Source organism: Colletotrichum fructicola (assembly GCF_000319635.2).
Source record: "Colletotrichum fructicola Nara gc5 chromosome Unknown KSG_Nara_v1_contig08, whole genome shotgun sequence".
Classification (NCBI taxonomy): domain Eukaryota; kingdom Fungi; phylum Ascomycota; class Sordariomycetes; order Glomerellales; family Glomerellaceae; genus Colletotrichum; species Colletotrichum fructicola.
The window spans coordinates 1,065,054-1,084,691 of record NW_027094058.1 but is presented as its reverse complement, the minus strand read 5'-3'; the positions used below and the strand labels follow the sequence as shown (position 1 = coordinate 1,084,691).

At 52.9% G+C, this 19,638-nt stretch overlaps 9 protein-coding genes across 9 annotated transcripts; 1 reads left to right on the top strand and 8 right to left on the bottom strand.

The window, feature by feature from the left end:
* Positions 1-3,320: 3,320 nt before the first annotated feature.
* CGGC5_v013350 (uncharacterized protein) lies at positions 3,321-4,445 on the bottom strand (the record flags this gene model as incomplete). Its single annotated transcript, XM_032036068.1, has 2 exons — positions 3,321-4,207; positions 4,391-4,445. The coding sequence occupies 2 exons, from the start codon at positions 4,443-4,445 to the stop codon at positions 3,321-3,323; spliced, it is 942 nt and encodes a 313-aa protein (XP_031884774.1).
* Positions 4,446-6,253: 1,808 nt separating this feature from the next.
* CGGC5_v013349 (uncharacterized protein) lies at positions 6,254-7,122 on the bottom strand (the record flags this gene model as incomplete). Its single annotated transcript, XM_032036065.1, has 2 exons — positions 6,254-6,962; positions 7,025-7,122. 2 exons carry the CDS (start codon positions 7,120-7,122, stop codon positions 6,254-6,256), a joined length of 807 nt encoding a protein of 268 aa, XP_031884925.1.
* A 1,078-nt stretch (positions 7,123-8,200) lies between these two features.
* Positions 8,201-8,983, bottom strand: CGGC5_v013348 (uncharacterized protein; the record flags this gene model as incomplete). Its single annotated transcript, XM_066152915.1, has 2 exons — positions 8,201-8,606; positions 8,646-8,983. 2 exons carry the CDS (start codon positions 8,981-8,983, stop codon positions 8,201-8,203), a joined length of 744 nt encoding a protein of 247 aa, XP_066007639.1.
* A 769-nt stretch (positions 8,984-9,752) lies between these two features.
* Positions 9,753-10,596, bottom strand: CGGC5_v013347 (uncharacterized protein; the record flags this gene model as incomplete). Its single annotated transcript, XM_032036063.1, has 2 exons — positions 9,753-10,488; positions 10,544-10,596. The coding sequence occupies 2 exons, from the start codon at positions 10,594-10,596 to the stop codon at positions 9,753-9,755; spliced, it is 789 nt and encodes a 262-aa protein (XP_031884933.1).
* Positions 10,597-11,622: 1,026 nt separating this feature from the next.
* CGGC5_v013346 (uncharacterized protein) lies at positions 11,623-12,255 on the bottom strand (the record flags this gene model as incomplete). The annotated part of the gene is made up of 1 exon (XM_032036062.1): positions 11,623-12,255. The coding sequence occupies one exon, from the start codon at positions 12,253-12,255 to the stop codon at positions 11,623-11,625; it is 633 nt and encodes a 210-aa protein (XP_031884971.1).
* A 96-nt stretch (positions 12,256-12,351) lies between these two features.
* Positions 12,352-12,648, bottom strand: CGGC5_v013345 (uncharacterized protein; the record flags this gene model as incomplete). The annotated part of the gene is made up of 2 exons (XM_032036061.1): positions 12,352-12,448; positions 12,500-12,648. 2 exons carry the CDS (start codon positions 12,646-12,648, stop codon positions 12,352-12,354), a joined length of 246 nt encoding a protein of 81 aa, XP_031884974.1.
* Positions 12,649-13,532: 884 nt separating this feature from the next.
* CGGC5_v013344 (uncharacterized protein) lies at positions 13,533-14,421 on the bottom strand (the record flags this gene model as incomplete). The annotated part of the gene is made up of 2 exons (XM_032036060.1): positions 13,533-14,247; positions 14,303-14,421. 2 exons carry the CDS (start codon positions 14,419-14,421, stop codon positions 13,533-13,535), a joined length of 834 nt encoding a protein of 277 aa, XP_031884970.1.
* Positions 14,422-15,678: 1,257 nt separating this feature from the next.
* Positions 15,679-17,703, top strand: fsdR-2 (Fusaridione A cluster transcription factor fsdR; the record flags this gene model as incomplete). Its single annotated transcript, XM_032036059.1, has 4 exons — positions 15,679-15,720; positions 15,804-15,934; positions 15,987-17,306; positions 17,358-17,703. The coding sequence occupies 4 exons, from the start codon at positions 15,679-15,681 to the stop codon at positions 17,701-17,703; spliced, it is 1,839 nt and encodes a 612-aa protein (XP_031884969.1).
* A 105-nt stretch (positions 17,704-17,808) lies between these two features.
* CGGC5_v013342 (putative transporter) lies at positions 17,809-19,399 on the bottom strand (the record flags this gene model as incomplete). The annotated part of the gene is made up of 3 exons (XM_032036058.1): positions 17,809-19,010; positions 19,070-19,150; positions 19,210-19,399. 3 exons carry the CDS (start codon positions 19,397-19,399, stop codon positions 17,809-17,811), a joined length of 1,473 nt encoding a protein of 490 aa, XP_031884932.1.
* Between the last annotated feature and the right edge of the window lie 239 nt (positions 19,400-19,638).

Sequence of the window (19,638 nt, the reverse complement as noted above, 5' to 3'; positions counted from 1 at the left end):
CACTGCTCCTTCTGGCGGTGGTGGCTGTTCGCCCGTCTGCTGCTGATCTCGGTTTTTCTGTGAAGGCTTGGACTGATGGAATGATGATATCTCGGACTGGGAGTCATCGACAACTCCAAGAATAAATCTTTCAAATCTTCCACCCGTCCATTTCACTCATCCTATATCCAGAAATGCAGGTCTCAGAGTCAGCAGCTGCAGGAACAGCCCGCACAATAAGCTGCTTGCCTCTTCCCAGTCTTGATGGAAGTCCTGCCAGAGCAGTGCAGTGACACAAACGGGTACGTACCGTCTCTTCCAAAACGGAGGCTTCCCATTGACGGACGCGCACCAGGAGACCCTGCTCTGCCGTCATTCTCATTGGCCCAAGCCCAGCTGCCATCCCAAGCGAAGAAGGCAAGGGCCCCGCAGAGTGAACCGGCACTGGCTGGCTCTGGCCAGTGGCCAAAGTCTCGGGGAAGAGCAACAGCTCACAGAACACTGGAGGAGAGAGCAAGACCGTCGCGTAGCAGCGTGGGCCGCTAAGAACCACTGGCCACGCATCGGCAGGGCCGCCTGCAAAACCGCAAACCCGTGGCTGTGTCTATTTTTGCAAACACATTTTTTGCTGCATTCCACGCCGTTCCCCCCAAAAGAAGGCCGGCCCCACACAGACACTTCACACTTGACCACTTCCAAGACCACCTGCACATCTCTCTCTGCGAAGGCTTCTGCTGAATACGAGGCGAGACGGAGGCCCCCAGAATCCTTTCCGTCCCTTTTGTTCTCTTGTAAGACGGATTATACTTGATACAGAGTACAGTCACGCTGTATGCGCTGGTTTAATGCGAGGAATACTGCTTCAATACGAATCGATGCAGCTCTTCCCAATACCAGACACAAATCAGATCTGCACATTTGAAGATTCCAGCCCCCGGCCCAAAGAGAGAAGGATGCTCGCGTGTCCCATGCCAAGACCGCGGAATCTGAGAAGAAGCCGCCAATTCGCAACGCCCATCATTCCACACACGCATCGACCAACACAAAAAAAAACCGTGACATGCAGCGAGTGTGCATCACGTCAAAAATCCTCCCGTCCCCGAACCTGCATCACGCAAAAACCCCAGCGTTACCGTTTCTTCCTAAACACTCTCTCATGGAAGAAAACACATCCCGCGTCCCCCGTGTCATGTAGAGGAAAATAGGGGTGAACCCGCAATCCAGCACAGCCCGCGCCCCCCGCAACAAAAGACCATGGAAGGACCCAGCAAAAGACACAAAAAAGTCGCGCTTGCAATTCCAGTGTCAAGCAAGATCCCCCGGGACAGGGCGGGCGGCATTGAGGGGGACTCCTTGGGGGCCCTTTGGCACCCAGCAACCGAAAACCCCTTTGCGGGGACGAGTTGAGGTTGGTTTCCATCCATTGGACTCGGTCGCTGATGACGGGATTGAAGCCAATGCCAATGCCACCGCCAGTCATATCATCTCCAATCCTCTCTCGCTCTTACAAACCTCTCACCTTCCCTGCCATCTTAACAGAATCAATAAGGACCCTCTCTCTCTTCCCAAGTAAAAAACCCTCCGTCGGAAAACCTCCATCGCTTAAAGGAAACACAGCCACGCCGTCCCTCCACGCAGTGGCTCAGACCTCTCTTTTCCGGTTTGTTCTTTCAACCACTCCCTGGCCTCCCAGAAATAAGCATCGTTCCTTCTTCCTCTAGTCCCTTACTCAAAGTGAAGAGAGCCCTGCATGCAACGCATGGCATACTTCAGTACCTTGCATCAGAGAGATAGAGCAGCACAGCATCGCAACGTATCATCGCAGGATAGCACGCCTCGTGACACAGCCCATCATCATCATCAACAACTCCGAATCCGAACCAAGCCTCTGCCTTCCTCCTCCCACTCCGTCCAGCGTCCCGCCGCCGCCCCGTCCATCGCCAAGCCCACCACCCCAGCTTCCAGAACAATTTTATACACACCAACCCTTGGCGCCTACGCCTTACCTTTGCACAAGTTGCACGGCCATTTACGAACCCGCGCACCGCGCGAAACGGAAACCCGGAAAAAACGGCGCTTAACCCACAACGGGCACAATCGGTGTCCTGACGGTAAGCCGAAGGCGAAGCGACAAAAACCTTCCTCGGTGCTTCCACTGTGGCTTTCACGCCGGCCGCCGCCCCGTTTCCCACGGCGTTCCTGACCCCTACGTCACAGCCGAAGCGGCCTCTCCTCGTACACGAATTCGCATTCCCAATTCTTTCCCACTGCCGCCGCCGTCGTCTTTCAATGTGCCCAGCAGCCCAAAGTAACTTAGCGCCGCTTGACAACTTAATCCCTTTTGAGACCATTGTGCCAAATCTAGGACTTCAAGGACAAAAAAAACTTTCTCTCGGCATTTTTGCCGTTTCGTCAACCCATGCCGCCATGCTCGGATAAACATTGTGTTTCTCCATAGCCTTGCCTCGCGCGCGACTGTCTCGTCTCTCAAGCTCCTGAGACCGCGGCCGAGCACCTCACCTCACTATCCAAAAAAGAGATCTTCAGGGCCTGCACATTCCTAAGCGAGCTGCTACTGTACCTGTCCTGCTAGCAAGCTCAAGTCCTTGCCTCAATCTCTGCGCAATTCGCCGCCCGATGTCGCGGCTGTCTCGAGCTCACATGTCTGCGTAAATCCCCAGGACAGAGAGCCGTAGCTTTGCTGCCCTAGGACTGAACCTCCGCAAATCCCTCCCAGCCCAGAGCCCAGCGCAGCCGATCGACGGCATCGGTGACGCGGAGTTTGGTGGAGAACGTGCGGTCTGGACCGTGTTAAGGGCCCTGAGATACGTCATGTTTTTCTGTAGGGGGCTGATGATCCCACATCCCGCCTATTGAACAGCTACAGATGTTGAGAAAAGAACGTCTTTCGCTAGGTCAATCGGACGTGTCGTTTAGTCAGTTGTTTCACCATGCCACGAATCGTTGAGGCCTTTTGCGAATGATCTTCGTAAGCCATGCGTCGTCTAAAAGTCAGGGTGAAGGTCGGAAGTGGTAAGGATCGAAAGGATTGATTCGTGATTGAAGAGCTGCATGAGCAAGCATCATCATATGTACAAGCTCCTCCACCTTTTGATCGAATGCCTACTCGTAGGGAAAAACGATAACCAAAAACGAAAAGACAAAAACAATAATCCCGCGCCTCCTTTTTGCCTGTCCAAAACCCGCGGGACAAAGAGAGCAAACCCGCCAGACCGGCCTGAACCCCGGCCTTGACCATCATGGTCTCGTGTTACTGGTCTGTTGGACCATAGTTAGAACAATAGGAAATTAAATCAGTGACATCCCAACGGCGATGGTCTTCAGGCGGGGCCCTGCGAGCGAGTCTTGCGCGCGGTGCGGCCGACAGGCGGCATGACCTTTTTGACCTTCTCGGAGATCTTGTGTCCCAGAGACTCTTTGTCCTTCTTCGGGGATTCCTTCTTGGCTGCGCCGTTGGTAGCCTTCGGAGGCCGGCCGGGTTTCCCGGTCTTGACCTTCTTCTCGGCCGGCTTCTCCTCAGGCTCCGGCTTCGCTTCCGCCACGCCGTTGGTACCGTTGGCGGCGTCGGCGACATCAACGGCATCGAGATCATCCGCCTTGCGCTTGTTACTGGGCTTGGCCTGCGGTGCCGCCTCACGCTCTCCAGAACCGGAGGGCTCGGCCTCGTTAAGGGCGCCCGTCATCTCTACGTCCTTGGAGGCCGCGCCGTTAACGGCATCAGGCTTCTCGATGACGGGCTCCTTGGCCGGCTCGTCCTCGACTACGGGTTCCTCAGCGGGCTTTTGCGCGATAGGCTCCTCGACTGATTCCTTGACAGTCTCGGTGGCTGGCGCAGACGTCGCAGCTGGAGCTGGAGCTGCGGTCGCTGGCTGCTCTGTAGGAATGGCCTTGGGAGCCTCCACGCCGGTCGTCGCAGCCGGACCATCTTTGTTGGGAACCTCCTCGACAGTGGCCGGCTTTGGCGCATCGGCGGCAGAAGCATTTGCGACCGGAGCATCAGCTGGCGGGGCGAGCACAGGAGGCTCTGCGACCTTGGCCGGCTCCTCGGCAGGAACGGCTGGTGTTTCTGTGGCAGGCGCGGGTTCCTCCTTTTTCTCTTCAGCAGGCTTCTCTTCGACCGGCTTGACTTCTGCCGGCTTCTCCTCGACAGACTTCTCCACGATCTCCGGCACAGAAACTGCCTCTATGCCGTTGGGCTTTGTCTCGGCTGCGGTGCGAGGAGCATAATGTCAGCGCATCGGTCTTCGGACATTATGGGTGTACAGCGACGGCGAGCGGCATGGCCGGCGCAACGAGTAGCATCGAGCCAGCGCAAGGCGCTGCTACTCGGCGGACTTCATCGATCGCATGCGACCGTGATATGAAGCTCGCTTTGGCGACAAACACTCACCTTTGTCGACGCCAGCGACAGCTGGGACAGCTCCGGGGGCAGGATTGGGATCCATTGCGATGACGTAAGGGGGTTGCTAGTATGGGCGCACAGTGCGCGATGACGGTGGTCGCAGTCGGCGAGGGAAAGGTGCTCAATGGCCGCGGTTGGGCGTAAAAGGGCGTAAATTTGGTAGGGTTGAGATGTTGAGAGGTTGATTGACGATGGAAAGCTGGAAATTCAAGATGGGAGTTGTGTGGGAGAAGATGGGAGAGAAGAGGGAAGAAGTGAGGTTGGAGTCGGAGCAGAGGCAGGAGCAGGAGCAAGAGCAATGGAGCTCTCCTCCTCCCCAACAACAGATGGGCCTGCTAAGGCGCTGCAGATGCAAAGCAGAGCACCGGCAGCGGTGGCAGCAGGTCATCGCACAGAAACATGGGGTTGGGGAGCAGGACCCGGGGCCTTGCTTGGGTTCCACGGGGCGAATCAGCAGCGGCAGAGCGAGGACGAGGGCGAGGGCGAGGCAAGGGCGCGCGCCGTTCGGGACACGCCATTCCCATCGGCTGTTTGTGCGTTAATGGTGGTGCAGTGCTGGTGCAGCGGGTGCAGCTGGGCTCGCTCGGTCCAGCAGACAGTCCAGTGCTTCCGTCCCTCCTCTTTCTCCTCCTCTTCGCTGCTGACCATTACTCAGTAGCTGACCAGGCCATCGAACAGGGAGCGGTCCTCGATCAGTGAGAGTGAAGCTGCGAGGTTGCAGGCGAGAGGCCGGCAGTGCAAGGTTCCCCTCGCGGCAGGCTGGGTGGAGAGGAACCTCTCAGCTGCTGGGCCGTCATGTCAATCTGACGTGACGAGAGCTCCACGCAGCTTGCCATCTTGGATGTTGCAGCACCGAAGCTTGGTCCGGTTAAGAGCCGGTTAATCCCAAGAAGCGTTACGAGGTGGCGCGACGGGAGGACCTGAGCTGGCACAGCTGCACTGCTTGGCTGAGATGCCGACCAAAGCCGTTCGACGTTATGGAAATGGCCCAATTCGGTGAGCCGTTTTCTTGAAGTTTGAGGGAAATAGGCTAGCAACCTCATGTAACAATGGCACAGAGCCCTGTTGTCGGTGGCAGGAGCACTGGACACGGGCGGGCAACGGTGTAGCAGGTCCGTCTCAACCTTGGTGCGGTGCCTCCCAAATCTGGTGTCCCGTCCAGCCAGTCGCCCTCTCCTCGCACAAAACGAAGGCAGGACCGTGTGCGTATCTCAAAGAGGCACTGTACATGGAGGAGCTTCCTCCGGTGCTCTTTCCTGCTGGAGCTGGGCAGGGCAATTGGGAAGTGGCAGGGCCAGCTGCAGAGTGTCGCAGCTCCGATGCGGGGAAACACTTGCGAATGGCTGGCTTCGATTGGCGATTCTCCACCCGTCCTCATTTGAGCCAATCAAACACCGCCAAAGCTTTCGAACCACGTCCAAGCTCCTGCACGCCATCTGCGATCTGCTGAGCTGCAGAAGCGTGCATCCGACGCCCAACACCCAACTCCCACGATGGTGCCTTCAAGTGGAATGTCTCTTAGCCTAAACAATGATATCCAAAGTGATTTCAATTTCATGAGTCTCGTCTCGATTCAACTTTTCAAATGCCTACGAAAGGTTGGACTTTCACCTCATCTTTCACGGAAGGTTCTGGCGATTAAAGATGCATTTGCTTCATTTGTCCACTTTCTTGACATTTATGACCCACTGTCTCCCGTCACTATTTCACAGTCTTGACAACTTGTCCGATTATTTTCATCGTCTTCATTGCCGCTCCTAGTTGTCGCTGCTATCCATCGTCGTCGCCAACGTCTTTCATCCACGCTGTCATCCCTTATCGTTCCTCCTCTGCATCGTTTTTGTCTATCGTCTAGCCCTCCGGCTCCGGCTCTGCCTCTGTCTCTGACTCATCGTCGATAAGCATGCGCTGCGTCTTGATGTTATCGGCGATGCTCTTCTGGGCAGGATCATTCCACATGGCGTTGAGGGCGTTCTGCTTGGCAACCTCGAAGTGGAAGTCGGGATAATCCTTCAGAATATCGCAATACTTGAAGAATTTCGAGGCGTTGACAAGAGAGCAAAAGCTCTTGACCAGCACGCGGCGAATTTTGGCTTGGACGACATGGCCAGGATCGAGAAGACCAAATGTCTTCCCGTAAGCCCGGAAAACAGTAGGACAGTTGCTTTCGTTTTGAATCTTGCGCTGGCTCTTGAGGAAGTCGACGAGCATTTTCTGAGTGCTTTCCGCGAGCTGTTCATTCTGGAGAAAGTCGCAAAGTTGGTAAAATTTTGCGTGTTCCTCAATGGCGTTCGGATTTGCGAAATCCTTGCGCTTCACTAAAGTGGCCTCTGACGTGCAATTCATCAGCGCTTGCCGGTTGGCAACGGTGACATAAAGCATCATCATGCCGGAAGGGACTTCAGGAAGCTTCACGGTCAAGGATTTGGACTCTTTGCACGGGTTCCGAAGGCATTTATCGAAGAACTTGGAGTGCTTGATCAAGATAGGCTTGAGGACCGTGAACGTCTTTTCCTCGCCTTTTTGGCCACACTTGATAGTGATCAACAAGTTTTCCTCGCTATGTTTTGTCAGCACATTGAGGAGGTAAAAGCCAGGTAGTGTATTGAGTAGGGTACTCACTCCGAGGAGAACAGCCAACTCAAGTCCATCGCTGCGGTACCGAATGAAATCGGCTTGTTGTCGTCGCCCTTGGTGACGCTGTTCGTGTTGGACTCCATCGTTGGTCGACGTCGATTGGCGTTGTCCAATGACGTAGCGGCTCAACGTCGTTGGTTAGCAGTTCTGGGTTGCACAGGTCGAGAGGCAACCTGTGAGTGCGCGGGGTGGATGCGTGGGAAGAAACAAAAGCAGGAAGGGTTTTCGGTTGGAAAGTTTTGAAGTAGGCAGTTGTTGAACTTGCCATATGTGGAAAGCTCGCACCTGCCGGTTTTTGTTGCCCAAAAGATTTCCAATTGTCCCAAAAGTTTTCTTTGGCGTGGGTGAGAGACAACGAAAACGCTGGCCAACGTCCTTCCTCACGCTTTCAGCGCGACCTTAATCAATGTCGAAGTGCGAACAGGAGACAAAGAAGGATTCGAAACCTCCGCTGGAAGTAAGTCCAGGTCCCCGTCTTCAAGTTCGTGAGTCTCGAAAAAGGTGCCAGCGAGATCTCCGCGATCGCGCTCCCCACTCCCAAGATCCTCACTATCAACATCGCTCTTCACGTCCAGCGTCTCCGCAAGTGCAATCAAGTCATTTTTGACCCCCAGACTTGTTGAATTGGCTCTTTTTTGTAGCGTTTTTGATTACTTGCCTAACTTGTAATTAAAATAAGTTAATCACTATATAAAGTGACGTTATATAAACTTCTTAATCGGGTAATTTTGAAGCTATCTACAGCCTTAGAAGCCCTCCTAGGGCCCCCCAGAAGGTCCCTCGAGAAGGTCCCTCGAGAAGGCGCCCCCGCCCCCTCCCCCTCCTAGAAGGCCCCCTAAAGGGGGGCTCTCACGTATGCCAGTGTGGCTAGCTGTCCTAATAAGTGGGGTATTATCTGATCTAAGGTCTCTTAGTAGCTAGATCATAAGATATCAAGTTAGTCAAGTTAATCGGAGGGGGTCGAATTGACTACTTGAGGGATGGCGATGGCCTTACTTTGACTAGTTGACTTGAATAGTTTGCCAATCCGATTGCACTTGCGGAGACGCTGTTCACGTCCCCAATAGTGCCCGAGTCGTCAGTCTCAAAGTCGGTGTCTGCCGTGTGGCTCAGATTGTCGATACTGCCCGTCCATAACTGACGATGCCTTACTCTAACGATCTAACGACCGTTACAAAGGGCTTCCCCCGCCAGAACTCCTTTCACGTATATGTCGACGGCAGACCTGACCTCACCAAGTTGTTGAGCCTCCCTGACTTCAGCAAGATGCCGAGCCTCCCTGATCTCTGCCAGCCCGTTCTCAGCGCGCCAAAAGAATGCGAGAGACTCATCCACTACATTCTCCTGCCAATGGTCCCACTCCTCATCCCTGATGTTCCGCACAAACGACTGAACAATGGCGCTGGCTTGAAGGTCCCATCTCATGTCGACGCAAAGCTGGTACGCCGCCCCAAAGTTGTCAAGGACGCACCACTGCGGGTTCTTCCGCCTGTCGTGGTCAACAGGGTGGCGGTAGTAGTGGCGCCAGTTGGTGAGGATGTCGCCGATGTGCTGCTCCACGTAGCGCCTGAGCAGGTAGTTTCCGAATTGGCCACAGATATCCTACAGGTGCAGCTTCTGTGCCAGGGTAGTTTTCATCTCCCAAGAGTCCGGAAGCACGCTGCTGAAGGGGGTGATGTGCTCCGGGGCGGTAGAAAAGACCAAGCGTTCGTTGAAGTAGAGATAGGCGCCGACGGTCTCCGGGGTCTGGTCGTCGATGACATACACGGCCCTGGGGCGCTGAAAGTATGTTGAGTACTTTCTAATCGTGCTGAAGCTAATGCGGAACAACTTCTCTTGGCACTGGATATAAATGAGGCTCTCATCGAGATCGGCCGGGCTAACGAGAAAGTTGTCGGTGTAGTTGGGCAGTGACTCCCGAGACCAGTTCTGAGGACCGTTCATGTTGGCGTTGTTGGGTGAATGAGATGGTACGTGTCTGCAAATGGACGAAACAAATCATACACTGAGAAGAATGATTTGGAACAAAGAATGAACCGGATTCGAAAGCGCAGAGGCATCTATATCACTTGAAGTACGGCATCGGAGATGCATCTTCAACGAGTACCTCTTGAACCTCCGACGCAATGAACAAACTCTGAGCGTCCCATGGCTCGCTTAATTGCGTTTCCAAGCACAGAGAAACGATTCGGAGACAGAACTACAGCAAATCCATTGTGGGTAGGACGTTTCCTTGAAACGGTCTAGAAAGCTTGCGCTTTCGTCCTCGATGTTTCTCCGCGAGGGATTGCTGTTCAGCTGGGCCACGACCTACCACTCATTGTGACCTCGCGACGCTACCAAGGTGGCGACGTTACCTTGACAGCACGGCTCTCTTTCATTTGGTATGAAACAAGCAGACTCTCGATAAGGTCGTTGCGAAAAGATACAAGCTTAACGATCCTGAACAGACATAATTGAACTTCAGATTCACTCAAACCTGAAAAGCAGAAGTTTACAGATGCGGGCTGAAGATCCAGCGTGGCTACACGTCGACTTCACCCTGAAAGCTGTATACACCTCGAGTGTTTCCCATATTCTGCCTGGGCTATTATCTATCTAGACCGTCAAGGTGACATTGTGAATCAAACGGGTTGTCCGTGATCTTGCAGAAGGCCAGTAGCCTGCCGCGATCCTCCGGCGACTTTGTGCCTGACTCCGTGTCTTCTGGATATCAGTAATCCCTGTCTTCTTCTAACTCTGCCACCTGGTCCTCCAGCTCGCCGACTCGCTTGCGCCAATCTTGAACATTGCGCTCCAACGTCATAATCTTCTGATGATAGTCTTGAGCTCTCGTCTTCGCATCGCGAAGCTGGTTCTCCGTATCGAAGGCATGGGCGGACAGGGCCTTCCAAAGCTCGCGAATGAACGCCGGGCTGAGATCGGCCAGACCGAGAACAGCATGGAGATGCTCGGACGGAAAGTCGAGAATGAACTGCTTGACCACCTGGCCCCGAAGCTTCACCTGGCTGTCGGCATGCTCGTCGAATGCCTCGAAAGCAGCTTTGACGTTGTTAACCCACCATTCTCGATCGTTTTGATTCGAATATTCCCGATCATATCCAAGCTTCGCGATTTGAGCTCCGAGCGCGGTGCAAAGGGCCTTGGACTGGAAACGATCGGAGACCTGCCAGACTTTGACGAGGAAGACGAGTTTCTTGTGCTCGCCCAGGGCCTCGATCTGCTCTTTGAGCAGGCTCTCGCTGACGGATCTGCAGTAGACGAATAGAAGGTACGCATCCAGATGCTCGGGTTCGATGTCGTTGAATGTTATGGTGTTGGCCTCGCACTCGGCGGCGGTGGCATCTTTCAGGCCGGCGGCGAAGAATTCGGAGTGCTGCGTGAGTATGGCCTTGTTGAAGACAAAGGTCTTGTCGCCACACTGGAGCGTCACCGAGGTTTGGGGTTCGCTGCAGTCGGCGGTCAATAAAGCTTGTCTATTTTCATCAAGAAAAAGAAACTTACGGCTTGAGAAAGACCAATCCGAAGTTGGTGTCTTGCTGATTTTGGTTGGCCATATTCACGGCGTTGCACGCTGGTTGGCAGTTGGGGTGTGAATTGGAAAAGTGTGGTCACACAAACCACGTCTTCTGGGCAAGATGGAGGATGTGGAGGATGAATTTGCTTATGAGAAAATGCAATGCAGAAAAAGCTGGCTCGCCTGTACGCCTGTTCTTTGCGCTGCAGTGAGTTTTGCTGAACCCTGATAGAATTTCACAATCGTCGTCTGTTTTTATTTCACATTCCATCCCCAGCTGGCTCCATCATCTAGGTAAGTTGAAGTAACTAGGTAGCGTCCTTGCTATATCCCCACTTTTCTCACCTGGGTGCCGTCTTTGTTCTCCCGAGCGCTGCTGCCTGAAAGAAACACCCATGGGTTTTGTTGAAGAACAAGGCCTTCGTGCTGAGACGTGGTGCTTTGAAAGTCGGCAGAGAAAGCTGTCGGGAGAACGTTTTACTTCAAAAATAGCATAGAGAAATTCGACCAGGGTTCCTGCTGCGTTTGGAAATTTTCACCCCGGGTTTCCGCAATAAAACGGTCACAAATATCACTTATGGTTGCGATTGCTCGCTGCAAATTACGAGGCGTCCAGAGGTTGCAGTGTAAGAGAGAAGAAAACTAAACGTGGGTAGCACGAAGACTGACGCGTTGAAGACGGAAAAAGTCGATGCCACGGCGAAAGGGTTTGCCTGTTCACAAACAAAAGCACAAAGGGAAGGGATCAGAAGGATTAGGATGATTTTGGTTTTATTTCTGCGCTAGATGAAGAAATTATCGTCGTGATGGACATCCACTGTCTTCCAGTCCGTCTTCAGATGCCTCCTTGCTTTTCTCATCTCGTTCAACCTTCATTCTACCTCTCCATTATCTTCGCACCATGTCTCCGGCCTCATGTCAACCGTCTCTGTTTGATCCCAAGCTGCTGTCCGAATTAAACACCGTCGAATGTCCCAATCGCCACAGAACCGCAGCTGGGAAAACCAAAAGTGGCAAGAAACGTGGGGAAAGACTAAGAGGGAAAGAACCCAGGGAGAGCAGTGCTTCAATCCCAAGCATCGCTAGAATGAGTCGAGGCGGAAGTGCTCCCGACATCAGAGGGAGAGCTCACGTGGTAACGAGATTTCGGCGTGATCGGCGGAAAGGGCCTCCACTTGGTCCAGTCACCCATATCCAAGACTCCGGCGTCCACATCCCAGGACTTGGGACAATTCCCAGGGGGATATTTCGCACGGACTCGTTCGCGTTGAGAGGTCCAAGACGTATCGACATCTGTCAGGAGCGAAGCAAAACATATTGTGAGCTCGCGGACGAAGTCTGGAGAATTCTCCAACACAACGAGGTCGTCTCTGAAGTTTCCAAGAGGAACCCAACGACAGTAGGCGACCACTAGCTTCGCTCGCATGTACTCCCGAGCGTGATCTCCGTAGTCAAGGGCCTCGAATGCATCCTTGTAGTTCTTGATAGACCAAGATCGTTCCTGAGCAGTCATGTCGTATGTAACGTTTTTGATAGGATGATCCTTAGCTATTTCAAGGATGGTGCAGCCAACGAGTTTGGTCATCTTCGTGTTCATGAAGCGGTCGGCAATCTCGTACAGGTCGACCATGGGCTTCAGGCGCTTTGGTTCCTTCATTAAGCCAGGGTCAAACTTCACAGAATTCTTGATGGCCTGCATGAATGCGAGATGGAGGTAGATGCTGAGAAGGTCGGGGTCGATGTCGTCGAACTCGACAGTCAAAGTCTTGCCCTCGATAAAGTTCTCGTTCTTGAATCAAGTGGCGAAGTACTCGGAATCCTTGATCAGGATGCTCTTCTTGAAGTTGAAGGTCTTTCCTCCTGCTTTGAGAGTGACACAGTCCTCCTGCTCACTGCGGAGACGTTAGTGACGCAGAGTAAGGATGGGGGTTGGGTGTACTAACGGCACCACAAACAACGACGCAATGCTTATCTTTTCGGCAAGCTTCGTCGTTTGACAATCTTCGGTGCCATAATCAGCATTGACCGTGGGTTCCCAGGCTTGGGGCACCCGGGCCTTGGGAATGCGGGAATCAGAGTTGCATCCGTCCATGTTTGCTGGCGATTGGGTGATGTGGGAGAAAATGGAAGTAGCGAAGCGCAGATGAAGGGTGAAAGGGATGAGTGGGGTGCCAGTGCAGCACCTGAGGAGAACCACTGTAGAACTGAAAGCCTGGTTGGGTGGGAAGGAACGCCGGGGAAAGTTGAGGGAAGGTGAAGTTGGCCAAAGCTGGAAAGTAGGACCAAAGACCAGAAGGAGCCGCTTTGGGGCCAGGGCCAGAACAATGGCGGGCCAAAGGCAGCAGGATCCAGGCTACAGCAGAGATGCAGCGAGCACATTTGCAACGATGCACTGAAAACAAACCGACCCCAGATCCTCGAGTCCAATTACCATTTATCCTGAATCAACTTTGTGGGCAAGATCCATATGCAAGACAACAGTCAACATTTGCGGGAGGACCATTCAAATATCTGTACCAATTACAGAAAGAACGGTTAGCATGGGTTGAAATCTGAGTGCGATCTAGGATTTGATTCAACCCTTGGATCAACAGCTCGATCCTTCGACGTTGTGTAGGGAAATGTGCTTTAGGCAGTAACGCTAACTTTTCGCATAACTGCGAACCAATATGAAAAAGCAAAGGCACTAGACGAGATTATCAATCCTACTAGAGGACGCTAGTTGTATTGAGCAAGACAATGTGTATACAGATGCTGAGTGACTACCTGAGGTCTTTATCCGTCATGGTTTCTATTCCCTTAGTCCCCGGAAAGACCAACACGCTCATCCATGAGACGCGATGTAATCATTGATACATAAAACTCTGAAGCCGTAAGTCCTGATACTTGTCCATATCCACTACCCGAAGCCAGGCGGTCCAGCGTGAAGCAACCTTGAAGACTAAGTCATGGTTCTTTTTTTGCCTGGTAAGTTGGTCACTGCCTGAGCGGAAGGGCTTGCTTCCACATGCCACGAGCCACCCAGTGCTTTGGCTTCTTTGGTGGTTTCGAATCCTTTCTTGCCTCCTGAAGCATGCCGGCATAGCAGGAAGCCACCTCAAAGAGCAGTCTATGATTACCCTGGATGAGTCTGAGGCATTCTTGAGAAGTAGCGATAGGGACGCAGTGACAGAGGGAGTAGATAATCGCGCATCCCAGGCGTTTGTCCGTGTCGTTCGTTGGGTCGAGCAGCTTGAAGCACTGCGAGAGACTTTTGATGTAGAAAGACGAGAAAGTCTCATATTCCTCGCTCACGTACGAATCGTTCCAGATAGACGGTTCCAAGATGAGATAGCATTTAAGGCCCTCCCAGACTGCGATGGCGAGGTCCTTGTTGAGGAAGCGATCACAAAGCTGGTAGATCTCGAAGTGTCCGGGAAACCATATGCAACGCTCCGGCTCTCCGAAGTACGGGACATCGCCAGATTGTCCGAAAATCTGACAATAGACCAGGTGTAAGTAAACACCAAGGTGGACAGCTTTGATGTCGTCGAAGGTGAAGGTCTTGGTCTGCGACTCGACGAATCGCGGGTTTCGGAGAGACCTCTCGAAGTACTTGGAGTGCTTGATAAGGATATTCTCACGGACGGAGAACTTTTTGTCTTCGGCGATGAGGAAGACTTGGCCGGGCCCAGGGCTGGTGTCGGAAGTCCTGGAAGCGATGCGTTAGATTTTGAAGCCATTCCCACCTGGCGAAAAGAACTTACTCGATGAGGAAAGTCCATGCATCCTCACAATTGATGTCGAATTCGAAGTCGGGTGCGTCTTCGCTGTCGGTCGAGGTAGGGGCGGAAGCCTTGCTCTCATTGTCTTCGCAGGATTCCATGATTGGCGATTGCATCTGTTGGCGCCAGTGTTTGATGCGGATTGTTTGTCAGAAGGTAGAAGGGTGTTTTTCTCAGTTGTGCGAGATAAGAGAGGGTTCTGCTAATTGACGTACCGAATGGAAGAGAAGCAGGCTCCTGCGAAAGTGAATGTGCAGCCTGTGAAAGGGGGTAGATGTTTGGGAAAGAGCATGTCGACTTATCCCTAGGCCGCTCCTGCCTTTGACCTCTATTTGGGAACTAGGGCTCCGACAACACATCACTCTTCCGCGATGTTTGTACCTTTACTGGAATATAATATTCCGTTGTAATTATCACTCACACGATCAGCAAGACCGCGCCAACTCCTCCTTTGGGAGCAGGGGAGCAGAAAGATTTAGGTTCACAAACAAAATATTCAGAAGCCAGGTCTCGCTCTAACCAGATTCGAAGGACTATTTGCAGACGTTAAATGTCTAAGAGAAATCGAATTTTACATGATTATAAGTAAAAGAATGTTGATATGACAATTTTTGAAGTTGTCGTTGGATAAGGTTCACGTCCCATCATGTCAAGTTTCAGCACATCAGCGGCGCCTGCACCCGTCCGATCTCGCTGGAATTTGCGCTGCGGAATTCAGATGGCATCTGGAATGAAATGCGAGCCTGATCAATTGAGTTGTTAATGAATTTACTTCATCTGGATGCTAACGGGAGCCGCAGGTTGCGAAAATTGCTGGCTTCAATACCATCGACCTACATGGTACTCTTACAGTCATTTCCAGCCACAACCCCGCATTTCAGCGGAGCTCGTCTGGCGTTGTGGCAGAGTGGTCTAATGCGCAAGACTAGAAATCTTGTTCCTTCGGGAGCGTCTGTTCGAATCAGGCCAACGTCGTGTTTTGGCCTTTTGTATTGAGACACCCTTATTCTTTTGTCCTCAACCAACACAACTTTTCCCAATGGCGTAACTTCCTCTCCTGGACACGACCTCTTTTTCCTCGATGCGACATTGACTGAACCACGTCTTACGTAAGAATCCAGCTGCCTGCGAAGGATCCGTCTCATCCCCATTTCAGCTGTAGGGCTGACATATTAGTAATCTAGCGTCCCCACGGAGGCGACTCCCATTCGGAATGATGCGGCTTGTCAACTCACCATCACAACTGCTTCAGTCGAGATCTGTCGTCGGTGGCTGATGAAAAGCGGAGAGCTTGCTCGTTACTAGCAGAAGGATCTAGCTCTTCGTCCCAGTATCCCAGTCTTGCATCAGCTTCCAAGATGGAGGAAACATCCAAGACCAAGCGGGTTCGGCGAAGAAAGGTGAGCGTCTATGAGCCCCCTGAGGCTCAAACCCATGTGAAAGAGACAAAGAGCTCACAACATCATCATTCGACAACGAGCAGGCCTGCGACCTTTGTTACCACAAGAAGATCAAATGCGACGCCAAACAGCCCCGCTGTTCAGGATGCAAGCTGTACAACTCAGAGTGCACCTACACTGGCCCGACGAGGGCTCCAGCAGTCAAGCCAAGCCAGTAAGATGACCTCTGACGGAATCGATGCGAACTCATGCTGAATTTGACCTAGTGTCAAGAAGATTGAGATGCTCGAAGCGCGGCTGGCGCAACTCGAGGCTCAAAAAGGGCAGCCCCAGTCCATGACTCTCCAGCACGTGTCCATGTCTCCCATAGCAGGAGTTGAATTGAGTTCAGCACTGCAGACCTTCTCCAGCTCCGATGAGGAGCAATTTTGGGGGCTTGGAGCTGGGTCGATATCCAATGAATCTCCGACCTACTCTACCGACCATGACAGCGTTCAAGTACCAGGGAACGAGTCAAGGACACTCCCACCGCTGCGAGTAGTCCTGCCCATCGTGGAAGACTACTTTGAAAAGTCGAACCAAGTTCTTCCACTGTTCGACAAAGAAGTCTTCATGAAGATGCTACGGGGGTGGTACACATACCCTGCATATCGCAAGACAGACGCGTGGGCAGCTGTCAACATAGTGCTGGCTCTAGCTCAGAGGCATTCGTATGCATCGAGTCCGACAGACACACAGCATATGCAACGATACATCAACAACGTGCAATCAGTCATTAACGAGCTAGTCGTCAGCGAACCCAATCTCCTGGCGCTTCAAGTTGTGCTGGGCCTGGTCCTCGTGTTTCACGGCTCATCAGACGTCCGGCCGGCCGCGATGATCATTGCCACTGCGATGCGTCTTGTCCACGGCCTCAGACTTTACACCAAGAATCTTCGCCCAGAAGATGAGTATGATTCAGCGGAAATACTTCAGAGAAACAGAGTCTTTTGGATCGCATACATCCTGGACCGGGACTGCGCCATGAGAACGAGCTCGCCGGCCATCCACCAAGACGCAGACATCGATGTAGATCTCCCCGAAATGCACCCACCCGACAAGGCAGGAATTATCATTGGCTTCTTGGGGCAAGAGTTCAACTACTTCCGCACCCGAGTGCAGCTTGCTTACATCCAAGGCAAGCTTTACTCGATGCTCCTGTCCGTCAGAGCCCTGAAACTCCCGGATCGCGAAAGAACCCAAAACATGATCCGCCTGCGGGAGATGCTGGAAAATTGGGAGAAGTCGATCCCGGAGGAGTTTATGGCGCAAAGCGTGGCTGGTATTGTGTCAACAGAGTACATGCGGTACCTCTGCCTGCTGCACTACACGCATTTGCAGTTGGTTGCGACAACGCACTATGCGGACTCCCATCATCTCGAGTGGCTGCAGGAGGTTCTGAATTGCAGCAAAAGGCAAGCTCCGCAAGTCCTTCCCGAGGCGTTTGCGGTGCAGCTACCGGGTTGCTGGGAAAAGCTGGTTGAGGAGGCGAGGACCTGCATGCATCTCTATGCTGCGACGCCGGAGAATGATTCAGCTTTGACTTGGTAAGTGTTCCTTCCATTGGCACGAAAGAAGCACCGCTGACATATACCAAGGCTGGTGTCTTGTGGCTACTTGACCAGCATTATGTTCATAACGGTCAACAACCTATCAAACCCCGACCACCCATGTCGACTTACTGACCAGAGCAATGTGGAATCCGCACTGCTGCTGTTAGAAAGGCTGATCAAGGCCACCGATGACTACCGACTGAAAAAGATCCACGGTGCCTGCAAGGAGCTGAATGAGAAAGCAAGAAAGGCCATGACTCCTCCGCCCTTGACCAACTTCTTCGACCCACCTGGCTTAGAGTTCGGAGACGAGGACCCATTGGACGAAGGACGGTGGGACTTGATAGACAGTTCGTTCTGGGCTACTGGTGACTTTGCGACGGCAAATTGAGCGCGACTGTCATGGCAATTCCACGAGGAGTAACGGAGTTATAAACGAACTTATGCAGTATTATTATCTACCCAGTCGACTGGGATGCGACCTGACATCAGGCGTCTACAGAGTGTAGCGGAAATCAGGGTGTCTGTCACCCTTCTTGCCTTGATCAATCTCCCGTGCTCTCTCATCAATGCTCATGTTGTCCCTCCGGTTGTTGATCTTGTTCAACAGAGTCCACATGGTGAAGTAACCAACCGACGCCACGGTGATTGTGCCCAGCGAAACGGCATGGCCGATGGTGTATCTGCCGTCTGAGGCAGTGATGCGGTAAATCTGGCCGGCCATGAGACCAGCACTGTTTCCGATGGTCTGCTGCAGACCGATAGCGGTGGCGCGCTTGAAGTAACCTGCGTTACTGTTGCTGATCCAGGTAACGTTGAGACCGACGACACAGTAGATACCGGTGGCGGTAACGAAAGTGGCGAAGTACTGGACACCAGTAGCTTTCATGCTGACACCGAGCATAAGCGCGTATCCGGTCGCAGTGACAAGGGCCATGGGAACCATGAAGATGGCGCGCTTGTTGAGCTTATCGGAGATGTAGGCGACAGTAAGGTAGACCGCAGACGCCCAAATGTAGACTGGAACCGTGAGAAGCTGAGTCTTAATGCTGCTGTATCCGAAACCACGAATAATGACCGGCAAGAAGGTTCCAAAGCCGAAGGAGCAGGTGTTCGCGCAGAACTGACAAGCAGCAGAAAGCCAGACCTTGGGATCCATGAACGCAAGCTTAACCTCCGTCTTGTCGAAGTTCTCGGACTCGCCTTGGTACACCCTCGCCTGCTCAGCGCGGATGCGCATCAGGTTCTTGTCGTCCTCCGTAAGCCACTTCGCAGTCTCGAAGCTGTCGGGAAGAAGCACGATGATGGCGAGGCCGACAGCCAGGGAAATCACACCCTCGATCAAGAACAGCCATCTCCATCCAGCCAGACCGCTCGCGCCGTGCAGGCTAGTCAGACCGTATGCGAGCAGACCACCAAAGGCTCCCGAAAGAGCCGCGGCGACGAAGAGGTAGGAGATTCGGCGGGCCTGTTCCTCGCGCTTGTAGAATGTACTGAGGTAGAGCGTGAGGCATGGGAACAGACCACTTTCGAACATGCCGATGAGCAGACGCGTCGCTAGGAGACTGGCGTAGTTGGTTACGAAGGCGGAGCCGACGACGGTGGCGCCCCAGGCGAGGATGAAGAAGGGGATGAGGCGGCTCGGGCGGGCTTTCTTGAGGATGAGTGAGGCGGGGATCTCGAAGGTGATATAGGTAACTGGAGGTTGCGTCAGGTTTGTTTCCCTTGCGGAAAAGGGCTTGAGGTTGAGAACTTACCATAGAAGACTGTGACCGCGACGTTGAGTCTGTTGCCGGTCAGATTCAAGTCTTCGTTCATACCTGCGATCGCCGCATTGCCTGTAGTCAACTTGTTAGCAATTGAGATCAATACTATGGAGCAATCGACGGCGACCTACCAATGTTACTGCGATCTAAGTACGCAACCAAGAAGCAGATAATCATCATCGGCGCAAGCCAAAAGTCCAACTTTCTCAATAGCTTCTTCTCTGCGATGGGATCAATCGTCAGGTGGGAGCTCGCATCCACCGAATGGGGCGAATCAACGTCGCCATCTTTGGCCTCCATTGGCATCTTTTCCACGGACATTGTCGTCGAAGCTGGTCTCCAAAGTCTCGTTGAATCAACAAGTTGATGTTGTCTTCGGTGGTGCAGACTTAGCGCGGAGTGATCAACATGGTTTCAATTGAACGAATCCACCGGCTATGCATTAGACATATATCTGATCCAAGCATGCATCGTCAAAGGCAGCCAAGCCAGGTGCGAGGTCACCGGATTCACCTATCTAGCCAACCCACGAATTCCCCGACGCTAGCGCTATCATCACA